Below are 17,154 nucleotides of genomic sequence, written 5' to 3'. Positions count from 1 at the left end.
CCGTGTCCACTCCTCTGCTTTTCTACATAATTTTTTCTGTTGGGCTCTTTTCTCATCACCTATTTGGGACAGTGATAGGGCTTCATCGAACTGAAAGCATATAGTAGGACTTATCTTTATGGGAACTTCGCAACACCAGGCATAAATAGTTCACTACGATCTAGCGTAGTCTAGCGTCTTTTTCAAACTAAGCCAATTCCATTATACACAAAATTACACATTTACGTAGTCATAGCTGAGTACGAGCCACCTTTCACGCCGGCCTTGCAACTCTAACTCTGACTTTTCGCTACACTTCGTAATGGGGCACACTCCTTCAGAGTTAGCCAGACTTTTAATACTTCTATCCTCTCCCGATTAATTACAGCACTTCTGGATACCCAGTTGATGTTACTAGTCGGTATGGGTGGTAGAATACTCCACTTTCATAGGACATGCAGTAGCACGGATCTCGCGCCGTGCCGGGTTAGATTAGGTTCGAAGGTTATTATTACTAGTGCATCAACTTGCATCCATACATGAGCATTGCCTTTTGTAGCTCGCAAGTTGGCGACAATGCCGCAATAACGGGGGAATAAGCAGCGGTGCGTTTTGAGCCGCCTATTTTGTGGGCCTAACAGGGTACCCGAACCTTGTGTCAATACCGCCTGAATCAAGAGAACATGAACAGGTCGAACAGGAAAGGTGTAGCCCGCGCCGAACCGAGTGCATGCCACAGTTGCGGCCGAAAAATTTCGGCCGACATGCTGCATACGCCCCGCCGTCCCTGGTACTCCATTGGGTTTTAAGGTTGCTCTCACATGTATATCCGTCTATTCCCGTAAGCCAACAAGCATCGAAGCTCAATGCGGGCGTGCACCAATCCCTCCCTCCCCTGCCCTCACCGGGGAACCTTCCGCGTCGGCTATGGTACGTAGTCACATTGATGATACCAGGGTCTGCAGCCAACCTAAAATTCTGTTTTGTGGCGTCTAGTACATAGTATTTGGCTGATATGCGGTGATAGCGGACATAAGAAATCATAAGCCCATGTTGGGGGCTTGTGTTGTTTGCAAACGCGAAGTTGAAGTGGCATCTTCCCCTACAAGTTGTTCGAGAGCACAAAACCATCTCTAGCCCAGGTTCCTCATTGTAAAGTGGCCATAACAAATAGCGTCACGGTTCTTCGTGCCGAATGACAAAGCCACCTACTGGGTGCCCTGCAGGGATCAACCAATCATCATGTCACCTGAACATACAACAGAACCGAAGACGAGCATCGCCAACGAGGAGAGCCATCGCACAGATAGCGACGACCATACCTCTCCGCAAGAGACGACTCCTATATCCGGCAACACGATGGGCAGCAACGACAAGGAGAAAATGGCCGCAACGGATACGCCCTCTGCTGACGCAACGGCGAATGGCGACAAACGCGACATCACTGGCACGCGCTGGATCCTAATATGCGCCGCCCTCTATCTGTCATCTCTAATGTATGGCCTCGACACCACCATCGCCGCCGACATTCAAGGGGCCGTCATTGAGACGTTTGGAAGTGTGCCCCAGCTGTCCTGGATCGGTGCCGGATTTCCCCTTGGCTCCGTGGCCGTCATCCTGCCTTACGGTTTCCTGTATACCGCATTTAACATGAAGTGGTTATACATCGCAGGCATTGTGTTGTTTCAGGCCGGCTCTGCTCTCTGTGGTGCAGCACCCACTATGAATGCCCTCATCGTGGGCCGAGTGTACGATTGGAACCCGCGGTCCGCACCACCACAAGTATTATCGCTAACCCTCAGGTTCCAAACAGGTTCGCTGGCGCTGGCGGAACAGGGATCTACCTCGGTGGCCTGAACCACTTCTCTGCCTTGACCACCAGACAAGAGCGAGGCACCTACCTTACCGGCATTGGCTTCATCTGGGGCGTTGGCTGCATTCTTGGCCCTGTTGTGGGTGGAGGCTTCTCGGTCTCGTCGGCGACGTGGCGTTGGGGCTTCTATATCAACCTCGTTATCGGTGCTCTCAGTGCCCCTATCTACTTATTCTGCCTGCCCGCTATTCACCCAGCATCCGACAAGTCGTTACGTGAACGAATTGTCAGTCTGGATTACGTTGGTTTCGTGCTATCCGCCTCAATGTGGGTTTTCTTTACAGTGGGCTTCATCTTCACTGGAGCGGTCTGGGCGTGGAACGATGCCGGCACTATCGTCATGATCGTGCTTTTTGGTGTCTGCTTAATTCTTTACACGATACAACAGTATTTCTGCCTCTTCACGAGCCGAACGACGCGCTCCTTCCCGGGCCAACTGCTACTCTCGCGCACCCAAATCCTCATGTACATCACGACGACATGCGCCAATGCCAGCATGTTTTTCACCATGTTCTACATACCCATCTGTAAGCGGTCACTGCGAGACAACCTAGGCGTCATTCCCCCAAAAGCCTGAATATGACCCGTGTAGCATTCACGAAAACAATTACTAACCCATAAATCATCCCCAGACTTCCAGTTCGTACAGAACGACAGCTCACTTGTAGCTGCGGTTCGACTGCTGCCTTTCGTTATAGTGCTCATCACTTGCAACCTCGCTTCAGGCTGGGCGCTGCCAAAGGTCAAATATTATTTTGCGATGTGCCTCGTCTCGGGCCTCATCATGACCCTGGCTTCGGCGCTCTTCTTTGCCTATCTATCGACCTCGGCGCCGACTAGTCAAATCTATGGCTTCAGCATCTTGATGGGCTTTGGTGCTGGCACGACCATGTAAGTCCCCAATCTGGTACCCAGTTGTGGTGATTATACTGACATCGATGGAATTAGGCAACTGGGATACGCCGTAGCGAGCTTGAAGGCCCCGCAACCGTCAGATGTCTTTCATGCAATCAACCTACAGAACATCGCGCAAATTGGGGCCACCGTCATCTCCCTCGTCATCTCGGGTCAGGTCTTCCAGTCGACAGCTGTTCGAAATCTCAATGGCGTCTTAGCAGGCTTGGATTTTAGCGAGGCAGAGATCAAGAGTCTTGTCGCCGGGAACCAGAGCACGGTGTTCCAATCCCTTGATCTCGGTCTGCGTGAGGCAGTCATCAACGCCATCATCACGGCCATGCAAAGGGCCTTCATTATACCCCTTGTCGCTGGTATTGTCAGCACTTTTTCTGCCCTCTTCATGCACAGAGAGAGGATTTTTTGAGTAATTACAAGCCTTTCTTGCATTATGAATATAGATATATGTGTATATATATGATATTTTAATCCCTCTTACGTTCATCAAGTACAATGTGCTATCATTAGGTATAGACCTTGTAGATCTTCGACCAACCTTTAATCCCGATTTAGTGTTTGGTGTGAGCCACTGTGCTGCTCTATGAGAATATTGCCATCCTTTCCAGCGGCCTAGCAATAAGCTACACCGCATCATCTTGCATTGCGATCGCTTCTCGGAGCCTAAGGTCATGTTTCCAGATCACTGGTGACATGTTCGCCGCCGCGTGCAACGACGTATCCCCATTTCGTTTGGGACGTCGGTTGCTGCGCCCAATGTCAAGAGTCCCAGAAACAACGGCCTTTCTTGGGGACCACCATCGCCGCAAGGTACAGCAAAGCATTGCCATCGCTATTATTCTCGTGCGCGGAGTCATCATGACGTGACAGCAATCTAAGCAGCTGCATTCCATTTTATCATCGTCTGCACCAACGTTGACGGGCTCGCGATGGCAATTATATGGGCGCTAGTCCTGCAGCCAGGTGATTTCAAATCGAGATCAAGCGCTGTGTTCGACCAGGAGTGTCACCATGCTGGTGTGAAGTGTACGCCTGGTTTTCCCATCATCCGCGTCAAACCCAAATAGTATAACAAGCTGCAGGGTTGTGTAGTTGCTTCCGTATCGTGTATGACCATGTCTGCCGTGGAACAGGACACAAGGAAGGAAAGTGTGGTGAAAGCTTGAGCAGCGACTCGTTTCCAGGAGGATTAGGGCACTCTCCTTTTTGGACGCCTAATGCAAAGGTGTCCTGCCATAGAAATCGCAGCGCTCAATCATGTAATTAAAACAGATGCTCCAACAGATTTAATGTAATACAGAAACGTGATAATACATAGGGTATCGTATTTGATTAACTCCAATATGTTTAATATGTTTTGATAGTTCTGAATCTGTTCCCACTTCACTATCGAAGGACCAAAGAACATGCCTTTCATTAATTCTTCCTCCGCTCACGCACCATCTCAACCAACATCTCCGGACTCATGGCCGCCCCGCGAACCTTGTCCAGGAGCTCATCCGTGTCGGCGCCCGCGATAATCTGCCGTAATTTCGTCGAGCTGAGGTTGGGATCCAGCGCCCGCTCCTCGCACTTGACGAACCGAATTGTGTAGGATCTCCGTCCGCTCTCCCGACAGACCCAGACTTCGCCCTTCTTAGCCTCTAGCTCTCCCGTCTGTTCTTGCCCCTGCCCCTGGGAAGAACTACTACCAACACCATCCTCATCACCCTCACCACCGTCGCGAGTTATCACCCGCTCCCACGGCGCGAACCCGACCATGTCCTCCAGCTCCGGCGACCCGGGCACCACGAAGTCGGCGGCGCGGCACACGTCGGACGTGACGACGCCGTGGAGCCCGGATTTCTGCGGGCGCCACCACTCGACGTAGTCCGGGCCCAGCAGCTCGTGCATCTCGAGCGCGAAGCCGTCGTCCTGGCACGCCTGCATCAGCCGCCACAGGAAGCCGAACCAGTCGTCCAGGGGCCGGGGGAAGACCCAGACGCCCCTGCGCCGCAGCGACGCCGGCAGCCCTTGCTCCAGCAAGGCCTTGCGCTGGTCGAACGGCAGGTGCAGGCCGCCACCTTGCGGCGAGGCCGGCGTCGTCCTCGACTCCCTGGCGAGCTTGCGCTGCACCCAGCGCTCGCCGTGCGTGATGGCGATGATGGCCACCGCGTTGAAGTCCGGGTCAGCCTCGTGCCGGCTGTGCTCTAGGACATGATCCATCAGTGCCTGGTGGCCGAGGTGTGGCGGGTTGAAGCTGCCGATGTAGTAGATGATGCGGTTTGTCTTGCCTCTCCTCAAGGTGGGCGGGGCGATGGCTGGGTTTGTCGCTGCGCTTTCATCACTGGCGACCCCGAAAGGATGCAGCTGTTCGTTTGTTTTCCATGCTTTCTGGATGTAGGTGTCCAGCCGCGCCGTTTCAGGGGGAGAGACAGATGCTGCCGGGGTCGTCATGCTTATCTTGCTCTTCTGGATAATGTCCCAAAATGGCATGTTGTATTCTGTTCTGGAAGGTATCGTTCTAAGTATATAGGCTTTTATGGCCTTCATATGTCGCAACTCCTCATCGAATGTCACGCGTAGTCTCTTCTAGTCAGCTCTGGATAGAAACAACTATCCAAGCTGGTTTATGTTGTGAAACAATTCCTTTGTCAAAGTCCAGCGCTGCCAATGTCTGCCTGGGGCGCAGGCACCTGTGTGGGTGGCCAATGAGGCTTCGCGCAGGCAGCAACCCCTGATCCGTGAATTAGTTACCTACATCATCACAACATGATGCCATTATGGTACAGTCATCGCGGTTCTGGACACGTTTTAATGATAAAATATTAATTATTTACAAACTGCACCGTAAATTCCGCATCTTAATTTTCCCCGTTCATCACCAAATCAGCTAGCTTATTGCTCCCCAAGCTGGGAAGAAGCCTGGCTTCTCTTGTTTCGCGCGAATTGAAATAACGAAAGCCGCTTTCCTCATGCCCGGCTACGTAAAGTACAGAAAACAAAGGAAAATGAACTATCAACCCCCCATGAAAATCATCACTCTCGAAGTAGCGTGAGTGGCCGATCTGTTGTGCGTTGATAGTGGTGCAAAGGAGTGTGTGCGTATGTGCGTGATTATTTCTGCTTCTTGTTGCGCGTGAAAAGCAAGTATAGGTGGCGTACAGGGTATCAATCTAGAGTCGCAAAGATATAGCCAACCATGGGAAATTTTTGAGGCAACGGGTAGGAGGCAGCCACTATATAGCGCCCGCCTCAACTCCCAGAAGCCTTGGTATCATTCGGTACAAATGAAATAGGTTTGAGAACCAGGGGTTGCCCAGGGTTCGTCAAACTTCCGACGACCGCGCACTGATGTGCTGTTTAGTCGTCGAAGAATCCAGCGTCGTCAAAGTCTTCGATATGATTTGCATCGGAATCGTATCCGCTGGAGCGCACCATCGGAGGGGTCACAGGTCCTCCCCTCTGGTCAGATATCCGCCGTGGTGGCGTTCCAGGCATAGGCATCTTCTCTGCTTGTCGAGCGGTCACAGAAGGACCACGAGATCGGTTGGCAAACTGCTCCGCCGTGTAACGACGTCCAGTGTTGCCGAAAGCTGTTGGCTGTGGCTGGCTCTGCTCAGCGAGCGCCGGTGGTGTGTTACGCAGACCTGAGGCTGGCGGAGTCATGAGACCCGAGAGAAAGCTGCTCTGCGAAGCAGGACTTGGGTTACTCTTGGAAGGGGTCTGGTTCCTCCCGGCGCCGGGGGACGACAGAACGCTCGAGAGGTTGTTGAGACTTGGTTGATTGGCTTTGCGCCAATTGCCCCAAGCTGCGGCGAGAGGACCGACAGCTTGAGCAACTCGCGGAGTAGCAGCACCCTTGATAGCAGCAGCAAGTTCGGGCAGGTTAATGGCGGAGCCACCATTCATCGCCCTCTCCCTTTCCTGTTGCTCCATTTGGAGGTTGGCTTTCAAGCGGATCGTTGCATCCTTGACAGCTTCTCTGTTGTAGCTGTCGGAGGACAAAGCAGTGATGATATCCTGCAGATCGCTATGCCGGACAGCCAATAGCTCACGCAGCCAAGTGATCTCGTCGTCACGCTTGGTGATCTTCGTAGGAGCATCCGGGTCAAGCTTGGACACGGTCTGCTCAAGTTCTTCAATGTGTTGCTCGCGAGCTTGAAGTTGCTCTTGGAGAACCATGATGGATTCCCGGAGGGCCTGTGGCGAAATCTTCTCTGGCAGCTGCATCGCCTGTGTAACTGCGGGCTTCGCAGCCGTGGATGCAACTTGCACAACTGACTCGGAAGCGCCTGCTGCCTTAGCAGCCTGGGCCGCCGCTCTAGCAGCTTCTTGTGCAATCTGCACTCTCTCTTCCAGATGTGTTACGCGATCCTGTAGGTGTTCCGTCTTAGATGTAGATAGGCTCAACCGTTCAAGCAACAGAGACTCTGCGCGCTGGGCATCCTCCGTCTTGTTGTTCAGCTCACGCTCGAAGCGAGTTTGCAGGTCTTCGAGTTCGTTCTGGTGCTTCTGAATGACCTCGTCAAGATCCTTTGTGCGCGTGGTCTGCGCCTCCTCAAGCATCATCTCGTGATGGGCCTTGGCAGTATCAGCGTCCATGTTGACCTGCTCGATCTGGGCGCGGAGCTTGTTGAGTTCCTCCTCAAGCGCTACCTCGTGGGCCTCCTTCAGAGCTTCGTTGGCTAGGTGGGCTTGAGTAAGCTCAGCGCGGATCTTGTCAGCCTCTTCCTCGAATTGGGCGCGAGCGATGTTGACCTGCTCATTGGCAGCATCAAGCTCGCTTTGCACGGACGTGCGCGTACGCTGGACCTCGGTGGCTGCGGATTCCTTGGCCTCCTTGGCCTCGCGTTGGAAGTGAAGCGCTGTGGTCTGGATCTTGTGGTTCTCGCTGCGCAGTTCTCCGAGCAGTCCTTCCAGGCGCTTGCATTCAGCAACAGCTCGCATACCCGCTCGCTCGCCGCCTTCAAGCCTCTCGAGTTCGGCCTCGAGGCGCTCACGAGTCCTCGATTCAGCTTGGAGTCTAGCATCAAGAACCTCTTGGCGTGCGATGAGAGCTTGTTCCTTCTTGGTACGTCTGCTGTTCTCTTCGGAGATCTCACGGGCGGCATGGGCCATGTCATCTTGCATGGAGACAAACTTGGCGCGCCAGTTCTCCCGGATCCTCTCGGTCTCGGATAGTTGAGTGCTGAGAGTGTCGATGACCTTGCGGAGGTGCTTAGCCTCCTCCACAGCGCCGACAAGATCATCGGTCTGTCGTCGGTTGGACTCCCGTGCATGTTCAGCCTCAGATCGCCAGTGGCGAGCTTCTTGCCTAGCTCCGCGCAGCTCCTCGTCGGTAGCATTGAGACGGTTGGTAAGATCAATCTGGTTCTTGTCGGCATTGGACTGAGCCGCCTCAAGCAGAGCGAGTCGCATAGTGCTCTTGCCAGCTGCTTGTTCTACGGCCTTGACCTTCTGGTCTCGTTCTTCGAGAACAGAGCGCAGGCGGTCCTCTTCCTCCGAAGAGATACGAAGAAGGCGTTGGATCTCTGAAAGTCTATCTTCAGCCTCTCTCCGACCGTGCAATTCAGCATCGGTCTTTGCTTCTTGATGCTGGAGTCTTTCTTCAAGATCATGGATGCGCTGATCATATACGCTCCTGTTCATAATCTCAACCTCTACTTTGGTTTCTGCTTGGTCGAGTTGGCGCTGCAATTCAAAGGAGCGGTCTTCAGCACTTCGTCGAGTAGTGGTCTCCTTCTCGACGTGTGCCTCCTGGTCCTTGAGTCGCTGCTCAAGCTCGTGAATCCTTGCTTGCATTTCTGCCATCTTCAATGTCGCCTCATCATCATCTTTGACGACCGGGGGCGGAGTGGGAGGCAGGCGGTTCTGCACAGCTTCTTCAACAACATTGCGGAGATCTTCTGCGCGGAAGTCGAGATGGAGCGATTGGCTGAATTGCTCTCTCATCTCCTGCAACTCCTTCAGAACGGAGCTGTGGTCAAGTGCAGAAGCTGGCTCGGTTTGTTCGACAACGCTCTGCAATGCACGGCTAGCGTGGTGTTGGTTAAGCGCCTCAAGCACAGCGAAACGCATCTGTTCCATGCGCTTGTTTCTTTGAGGGCTGATGGACCGACGAGCAACGGGCATGTCATCATCCTCGTCATCTGCATCGCTTTCCTGGACCTCAGCGGAGACGCTGCGTCTCTCTGGGCGGCTGGACGGTGTTCGGCGAGACATAGCAAGCAGGGCGTGCTGAATAGTTCCTAGGGTCTTTTCAAGCGGATCGAGGCGATCAGCCAAGATATCTCCAACCAAGCCTTGGACATGGCCATCGAAGTAGTGAGCACGCTGCTCAAGTTTATCCTGCTCGTCGGCACTGAAGGCTTTATCCCACTCCTCGCTTTCTGTGGCATCGCCGCTGCCCAGGTCATGCACTGGACCTTCAACATCGAACGACTGAGTGAGTGCACTTCGCGGAGGATCGACGAACGGATCCTCAAGTTCAGTCGATAACATGGGCGGTGCCATTTCTTGAGGCAAAGTCCTGTATTCGCGTGGGCTGGGGCTGGGGCCGTCGCTTCTGAGCTTGTCGTGCGGTGGTAGATAAAGAGGTGATGAATCCTTAACTGCAGCGAGAGAAATGTGTTTGGCAGGACTGGTTTGGCGCCATTTGGGAGACTCCAGGGTCCTGTTAACACCCATGGTCGGATCATTCTCGTTCAGGTGTTGCATCACTGCGTCAATCTCCTCGAAAGTGAGTTCATGTTCCGTCTTCTCGGTCTTGTCATCACCCGGTACAGACGGTGGGCTGACAGGCATCGGGATTGACTCATTGAAGCTGTGAAGCGCCAAAGGTTCGCGAGCCTTATCGTCGTCGGTTCCATGTCCCTCTGAAATCGCTCTATCTGTTTCAGGAGAAGGTGAAGCAGCAAATTTAGGGCTAGGGAAGCTCTTCACAGGCTCCGGCTCCGGCTCAGGCTCCGATGGAGCAAACCGTGATGCACCCAATCCTTGACGCGGTGCAGCGAAACGAGAAGCAGCCAATCCGGATCGAGCTGGCTTGGGAGGCTCGGGAGACGGTTCGCGTACTTTAGCATCTGCCACTGGCCGGGGCTCTGGGCCTGGAGTTGGCGAGGCAGCTCTGTCATCTTCGCTTTCACTGGGATCAACCATCTGCTGAGGCTGGGTTTTCAGAATAGGCTCGAAGGGAGCAGCCAGAGGGTTTGGTGCACCAAATGTAAACGAACCAGCAACAGGCACAAAAGGCTTGGCAGTTGCGGAAAGACTCTTCTTGTGGCCTTTCTGGAAAGGATCGAAATCACCAAAGGGCCTAGCGTTATTGAAGTCGTGAACCTCGGCATCGTTCTTGAACTCGAATGGAAGCCAGTTGGCCTTGTCTTGGTCGGGAGACGTCGCAGACGGACTGGTTGTAGCCTTAGTGTTGGATTCCGACTGCAACTTCCCATCAGTAGATTCGGACAGCACAGTCGAGGCCAGCGTAGTGTCGCCAATTGCAGCGTTCTCGTCTTCCTCGTCTTGACTTTCTTCAACGACTGGCTCCTTTGCGGGTGCTTTCGTCTGCGTGGCCATCAAAGGCTCGGGTTCCGGTGTAGGCTCCGCAAAGAGTGGAATATCCTCACCATCGTCGACATCCTCGCGGAACTTCTTACCGCGGCGGGCTGCATCTGTCAAACGACCATCCTTATCGACTTCGTCCTCAGGGGCCGGCGCTGGACCAGGTGTAGGAGACTTTGAGTGGCGACTAGCCGGTCGGACGATGGGGATGGCCTTGCTTTTCTTCGCTGGCTTAACAACATCTGCGAGATTGAGGTTGATGCTGCCGAAGATGGAGCCCGGGCGGGTGTCTCCGCTTTCGTTGCCGGAAGCCGCAGCGCTTGTGACGGACGCAGAAAAGGAGCTGAGTGGCTGGAAAGTAGGCGCATCGGGGTTGAACTTGGGCCCGGAAGCCGAGAAGCTGAAGTCGCTTTTCCCGGGAACATTGAAGTCGCTCTTGGGAGGGAAACTGAATTCACTTTGATTCGGAGAGAACACCGGTGCCGCAGCGTTAATCCTGCCCTTCGATGAGGAAAGCGACGGAACGCTAAAATGGCTCGAGGTAGCTGACTGAGGTGGCATCGACGAGAAAGAGGTCTGGAAAGCAGCAGGCTGGAAACTGCTGGCCGTCGGTTCGAAACTGCTTTGTCCAAAGCTAAACTGACCTGGCGTGAATGAGCTGGTGGGGTTGAACTTGAATTCGGTAGCATTGGCATTCAGCTTCGACAGAGACGGCTTGCTGGCATGGCTGGTGCGGCGTGAAGGTGGTTTGCTACCGTTGAAGGACTGAACTTCGGCCCACGGGTTGCTAGTGTTCGAGAATGAGCGGTCGTGGAAAGCGTTCGACATGCCGAAGTTGGACACTGGTGTTCCCAAGTTGCTAGGGTTGGTCTCAATCTCGTAAGATTCATCGTTCTTCTGCTGGCTGAAGGTTTGCGGCTTGTTCATGCTACCCTCGTCGGTGCTGTCCCGTACCTCGTCATTGTCAAAGAAGGGTTTCTGGGTAAGAGAGTGACCACGGCTGTGCGGTCGAGGGTGGTGCAGGACAGGGCCTTCATCGGAATCCGTACCAAAGTTTCCAAAATGAACGGATGGGCCTCTCGTGTGTAGCGGCAAGGGAACGTTAGCAGGGTCTATAGGCGCGTTGCCGGCTTCCGTCTTCTCATTCTCTTGATGAGGACTATAATCTTCATGTTCCAGCTGCTCTCGGAACTGCTCCTCCAAGTGGTACTCGGCATCATCAATCTCTTTCTGCAGACTAGCACTGGCGTTGTGCTTGATGAATTGACCAGCTTCGGGCGTCTTGGAGGGGCTCTTGTTCTCGTATGGGTTGCTCTGAGTCTCTTCGTCCACCTCACGCAGTTCCTGCAAGCGCGGAGATGCCCTTGCGGAATCCTGGCGCTGGAGCTGTTGGTGTGGAAGCATTGGGAATTGTAAGGACTGGTGTCGCTGGTGCAGCCCAAGTGGCGAAGGTATCCCCTCGTGCTGGAAGGGCGATGTTGGGGACTTGATCGAGCCCAGATTCATGGCTGAGGGAGAACCACTGCGGCCAAACTGCTGTTGCAGCAGCATCGACTGGGGAGACCAGCCGTGCGGGGACGGTTGACCAGAGAAGTGGAATGGAAGCTCATTAGGCGAGATTGAGATAGAGGCACGTGGGTTGAATTTGCCTGGCAAGCCGTTGAAGGATAGCGGCGAAGCCACCGAGGGAACTGTAGGGCTCTGTGTAGCGGAAGTACCGTGGAAAGCGCCAGGAAAAGGGAAGCCTTGGGGGCCAGCGCTCGCTGCGGACCCAGTCGGAATAGGGGGCGAAAACGGTAATGGAGGATATTGGTTCGGCATCATGTTCAAAGGCGCAGGGGAGATTGAGGGCTGCTCTGCGGGTTCTTCATCTCCAAAGGACACACCAAGCGCCCTAAGCTTGGCCTCATTCAGCTCATTAACGTAGTCCTTCCAGGCGTTGAGATCCGGTAACGTGACCTTGTACTTGCCATTGGACCGGTCTCTAGCAATATCATCCAAATTTGGCCATAGATTTCGGCTCTGCGAGTAAGCTTCCAAAGGGTCGAGGGACGTGTCTTCGACCTCGAAGGCGGCATCCAAGTCGAAGCCTCGCGTGTTGTAGCCCAGCTCGTCCCATGAACGGAACATTTCTGCGGTCTTTTCCGCAGTCAGTGGGATGGGCCTCTGGGTACCATAGCCCCTCTCTTCATCCCGAGGAAGATGAACCATAATGTTCTTGCCCTTCCATGGTACCTTCTTCTTGAGCCGGGGCGTCTGAGCCGAAACTGGCTTGGTAGGTTTTGTGGGAGTAGCGGGAAGCTGAATCGAGCCATTCACGCTCGCCTTCCGCTCAAAACCGGGGGTTTCCACCTTGGCCGCTTCTGACGTAGATTCGACAGTGTGAATGCTGGCGGCATCCTGGGCAGCATGGCCCAGTTCTAGAGTAAAACTGTCCATGGCTGCGGTGGCAGTGTTGACACTATTCGACACTGCTTGCTTGAGGGTCTCGCTGCTAGAACGGGATCTGGGGTGGCGACGTGAAGTCCGGCGGGGCTGCTGAAGCAGTCGTTGGGCTTGTATCGCCTTTGGTCGTGGCGTGCGAGGGTCGGTCTCCTCAAACCAACCAGCGTCGTCGCCAGAAACAGAGCCGCTCAATGAAGAGTGCTCGCTGAAATCCCCGTCGCTCAGCCAATGGCGGTGCTCCGAGGTGAGATCGTTGGTTGTGTGAGCACGAATCCACTCCTCAGTGATGCCACCAAGGGGTCTTCGAGCACGGTTCAGAAGCACGGCTGCGCTGTCTGACAGACGAGATTGCTGCGACTGGACCTGACCAGTTGGCGAAACTCCGGGGACTGCTCTTAGGAAGGGAGTCGCAATCTCGAGCTGATGGATTGGCGAATCGTCCGAGGGCTCGCTACTGAAGCTCTGCCGTCGAAGATGACGCCGGGCGTTGGGTGGATACGGAGAACCCCAGCTCGCGGTCACGTACTGAGCACTGCGATCCTCGGGCTCGGATTCGGACTGAGGCGAGTCGACTCTTCGTAGATGCTCCCGTGCTCGATCCGGCAGTTTCGGGGCGGGCAGCGACGGTAGCACGGGGGAGGACGAGATGCCGTCGTCAGAGCCGTCGACGGTCGAGCTGGTGGAGAAGGCAGGAGATCTCGGCGAATGTAGGGCTCGAGATGGCGAGGCTCCTATGCTGTCCCGTGCGGCAGCACTAGGAGAGCTCGGGGTCCTTGGGGGAGACGTCTTCAAGGCGCCTTCATGCCGACAAGAGATGTTAGTGACGAGATGCTTCATAGGCTGCGACGCGCATCACGACTAGGCACTCCGAGACGGGAGGCTCTGGATGATGGCCAGGTGAGGCGGGTCGCCGGGATGTTGCCTGTGGCGGGAGCGTACCAATGTGAGATCAGCGCAGACGAAGGGAATATCGCCTGCTACTGAGTCTCAAAATTCTTCTCTGGCGTCGCCAATCAACACCTCTGCAGCCCAAGAGTCATGCGGACAACTCTAGGCTATCAGGGGGCTTCTCGGGACGTGTCGTTCGCGACGCGTTTTTTTCTTTGGGCTGGATGGAAAATGAGTGGTATGAGACCCAGGGGTCCGGGTGGCCCAAAGAATAAAGAGGCAGCGCTGGAGAAGAGGCGGAAGAGAATATTAAAGGAGCGGGAAAGGAGCACGACTCTGAGCGATTGTCGAATGCATCGGATCGCAGTCGCTTGTCGGCTTGGAAGCTGAGGGTCGAGTCGGCGGGTTGGGCAGTCGAAACTGATGAACTCGAGTCGACGGACGGACAACGGACGACAAGCAAACAAACGACGATACGTAGGCCAGACGCGGGAGACGTGTGTGGAGAGCGCGGAGAGAGACACACACATAGGTCAGACCTTGTTAGCAGCACTGGACTGGACGTACAGGAGTGCAGCACACTGGACTTTCTGCCGGGACTGGACGCGATGATTTGGCCAGGGATTGCCACGCCTTGCTGTGCGCCAATGCAGGACCAGGAGCTGGGAAGAGCTGTCGAAATTAAATGCCGCCTTTCCTGTTCTGGCCCCCCCGGTGCCCCATTGGTGATGAGCTGCGCGTCGACTGTTGCGAGGTACCTGGGCGCCGGGGCCTCGCCCACCGGGGACAATGCGGGATTGTCCCACCGCCCGCGTATTTCCCAACAACCCCCTTTTATCCCGGCCCATTTCAGAATTGACAGGCGGGCCCCTCCATGAGCACATGGGCAGACCCTGACCCATTTCTCTAATGAGGTCTGGCCGTTTTTGATTCGCTCGTCTCCCTCCAAAATGTTCTGCCAACACAGCCAAAGACGCGATTGCGCTGTCTGCAACAACTTGGGATACTCTGCTATACTGTCATAATGGACTCTTTCTCTGCTCACAACAAGAGATTCTGCGGTGTATTCCTCCGTGACAGTAGGGGGGCCCGCCTGGCCTCTTGCCGCTGCGAAATTGCACGGATCCCGAGACAATTGCGGCTCAAATTAGAGTGGACACCTGCTAGCTGCTACCTTATTCCGGGGCTCGGAAAGGTGCAAGCCGTCCACCCACACATGCCTGTGCTTATCCTTCTTTATACGCGTGGCTTCTTGCGATGGGCTCAACTGTGATGTGTGCTGTGAGAACGAACCGTTTGGGCCGCGGTGATGCTAAAGAACCAGCATTGAGCCCTTTGAACGCGAGTGTCTTCATATGCCTTTTTACAACTTGCTTTACTTTACATGTAAACAACCATCTCACCGTTAGACTCGAGTGAGACGTCGGCATCGCTGCAAATAAGGTGTTGGTGAATTCTGCTAGATTTTGTGCTCAAAAGATAAGATCCGCCCCGTCCAGGCCATGGAACATCGAATCAGAAACAAGTCAGAATATATATAAGTGCCAAATTTTGTCACTCGTCCTGATAACAAGATATCTACCACAACCCTGCTCTTGTTCTCTCAACAGACTGCCTTGGCAAGTCCGATTCGAAAGTGCGAGTGACGCGGTTCAGAAGGTGATATCATCTATCGCCTAGAAGAATTCCAAGAGCCATTTGTTCCCACTTGGTGTGCGCTCCGCTCAATGAGCAGGAAGTTCTACCACATAGCATCCTGCGTCACATATCATTACGCATTGCGGGCAACCCATTAATACCAAAGGACCAGACATGGCAGTGGATTCTGGTGAACTCCATATTGCTTCTTGGGAGTGCATATTGCTTCTTGCATAGTGGAATATATGAGTCCCGGCAGACTAATACCGTCACAAGCTCGGCAACCTATGAAAGTCGGGTTGATAGCTTGACCCTGCCGTCAACATTGGCTATGTCAAGCCTGTACATGAACCCAGCCTTTCGAGTCTTTGTTCATCGTCGAGCCCCGTGAAGGTTTCAACCCTCGCGAGATGACTCTTGTTATCAGGCGGCAAGTCCCTGGATCACCGGATGCCTATTCCATAAGACACTTCTGTTGACCTTCAAATAGCTGTTTTGTTGTAATCGCTTACGACCTGAGCCACTTTTGAACAATATGAACTGACATACGTGTCGCGGTGTCGGGCAGCACAAACACAGTCGCTAGTCTTGAGCTTCACTAACATGGAGTTCAAATTCGAATGACAACTTGTACGATGGTAACTGCTTGTGGGCTCCTTCCGCTTATGCACTGAACTCATTCATTGCTGTCACATCAAGCACGTATCCCCCATCTTCGAACAGCATGACTCGTGCTCATTACCAAGGCAATAGGCTGGCCGACGGTGTCTGTCGCCTGCAGGGCATCAGCACCATATAGAACTATCCGGTATCGTCATGAGAGCAGTTCAGTTCAAGACCTAGGTGGATCTCGGTGAGGATGATCAAGAGGCCTATATCTTCAACATGGCTGCACAAAGTGACACAGGAGGACTTTATACTAAGACTCTGTGAATGACTAATCAGCGCGGGGTGGAGTCAACGCGAATGGCGTCTCAGTGTATCCATAGCATGTCAGTGTCAGTGGTCTGCAGAAGTCTAGCAAACCACCATGTAATACGCGTGCAAAGATGAAACCACTGAAAACGCAGTATCGGGGTCGACAAGTACATAGGAACGATGCGAGACGCAAGCTTGGGGGCCAACGGGGCTGGTTTGTGTTGAGGTGCTGCTGGATTCCCAGCAGAAGGATGTCATGGCACGCTCGAGACCGCAAGAGGAAGGTTGAGGCCGCTGCAAGGCTTGGTCGGTTACCGGATTCGGGCTGGGGCTCAGCCAGTCAGCAGCGCAGGAACAGCGCCGGGCAGCGCGAGAGCGAAGAAAAAAGACGTTTATGATGCACTGTGAGATGCATTGCATGGAAGCGACCCGGCTCCTGCGCCTGCTTCTTCGCCACCCGCCGAACCCTAGTCGGTCGGTCGGTCGGTCGATCACAAAGGGCTGAAGGGTCGCGGGGCGAGCAATGACGATGTTCTGCCCCAGACCCCGAGCCTGCCAAGCAAGCACAAGAAGCGCGAGAAGCCGCCAGGTATAGCAAAGCATGCCGTGCCGTGACGTGCGAAGGTAGTGTCAAACCAGGTTTTGCAGAGGGGTCCAATAGTACAAGCAGTTATTGATCAAGCACTCTATCCGAAGCCAAGAACGACACAGGGACCCGGGTGGCATCGGCGGTGGATCTGCTCTATATCCGGACACCCGAAATAGTCGCTTTAAATGGTGATGTTCTGTCTGAGCAGCAGTCGTTGACTCGGTACGACAATGCAAGATACGTTTATGTACATGTCATATTCGAGTGGACAACAAACTGGTCGTCAAGACTACCTACGGTAGGGATGTAAGTTATGTGTGTGAGTTGCGGCTTAGTCGTCGACAACAACCACCCATATTTGGTCGGGTGA

General features: G+C 54.1%; 3 protein-coding genes across 3 annotated transcripts; 1 reads left to right on the top strand and 2 right to left on the bottom strand.

Annotated features, from left to right (window-relative positions):
• Positions 1-1,221: 1,221 nt before the first annotated feature.
• JN550_001636 (uncharacterized protein) lies at positions 1,222-3,173 on the top strand (the record flags this gene model as incomplete). Its single annotated transcript, XM_049312842.1, has 4 exons — positions 1,222-1,727; positions 1,793-2,379; positions 2,485-2,743; positions 2,801-3,173. 4 exons carry the CDS (start codon positions 1,222-1,224, stop codon positions 3,171-3,173), a joined length of 1,725 nt encoding a protein of 574 aa, XP_049176487.1.
• Positions 3,174-4,180: 1,007 nt separating this feature from the next.
• On the bottom strand, positions 4,181-5,239 carry JN550_001635 (uncharacterized protein; the record flags this gene model as incomplete). Its single annotated transcript, XM_049312841.1, has 1 exon — positions 4,181-5,239. One exon carries the CDS (start codon positions 5,237-5,239, stop codon positions 4,181-4,183), a length of 1,059 nt encoding a protein of 352 aa, XP_049176486.1.
• An 867-nt stretch (positions 5,240-6,106) lies between these two features.
• JN550_001634 (uncharacterized protein) lies at positions 6,107-13,588 on the bottom strand (the record flags this gene model as incomplete). The annotated part of the gene is made up of 1 exon (XM_049312840.1): positions 6,107-13,588. One exon carries the CDS (start codon positions 13,586-13,588, stop codon positions 6,107-6,109), a length of 7,482 nt encoding a protein of 2,493 aa, XP_049176485.1.
• Between the last annotated feature and the right edge of the window lie 3,566 nt (positions 13,589-17,154).

The sequence above is a fragment of the Neoarthrinium moseri genome, assembly GCF_022829205.1.
Source record: "Neoarthrinium moseri strain CBS 164.80 chromosome Unknown scaffold3_Wmoseri_CBS_16480, whole genome shotgun sequence".
NCBI lineage: Eukaryota > Fungi > Ascomycota > Sordariomycetes > Amphisphaeriales > Apiosporaceae > Neoarthrinium > Neoarthrinium moseri.
This window is presented reverse-complemented; position numbering and strand designations above follow the sequence as displayed.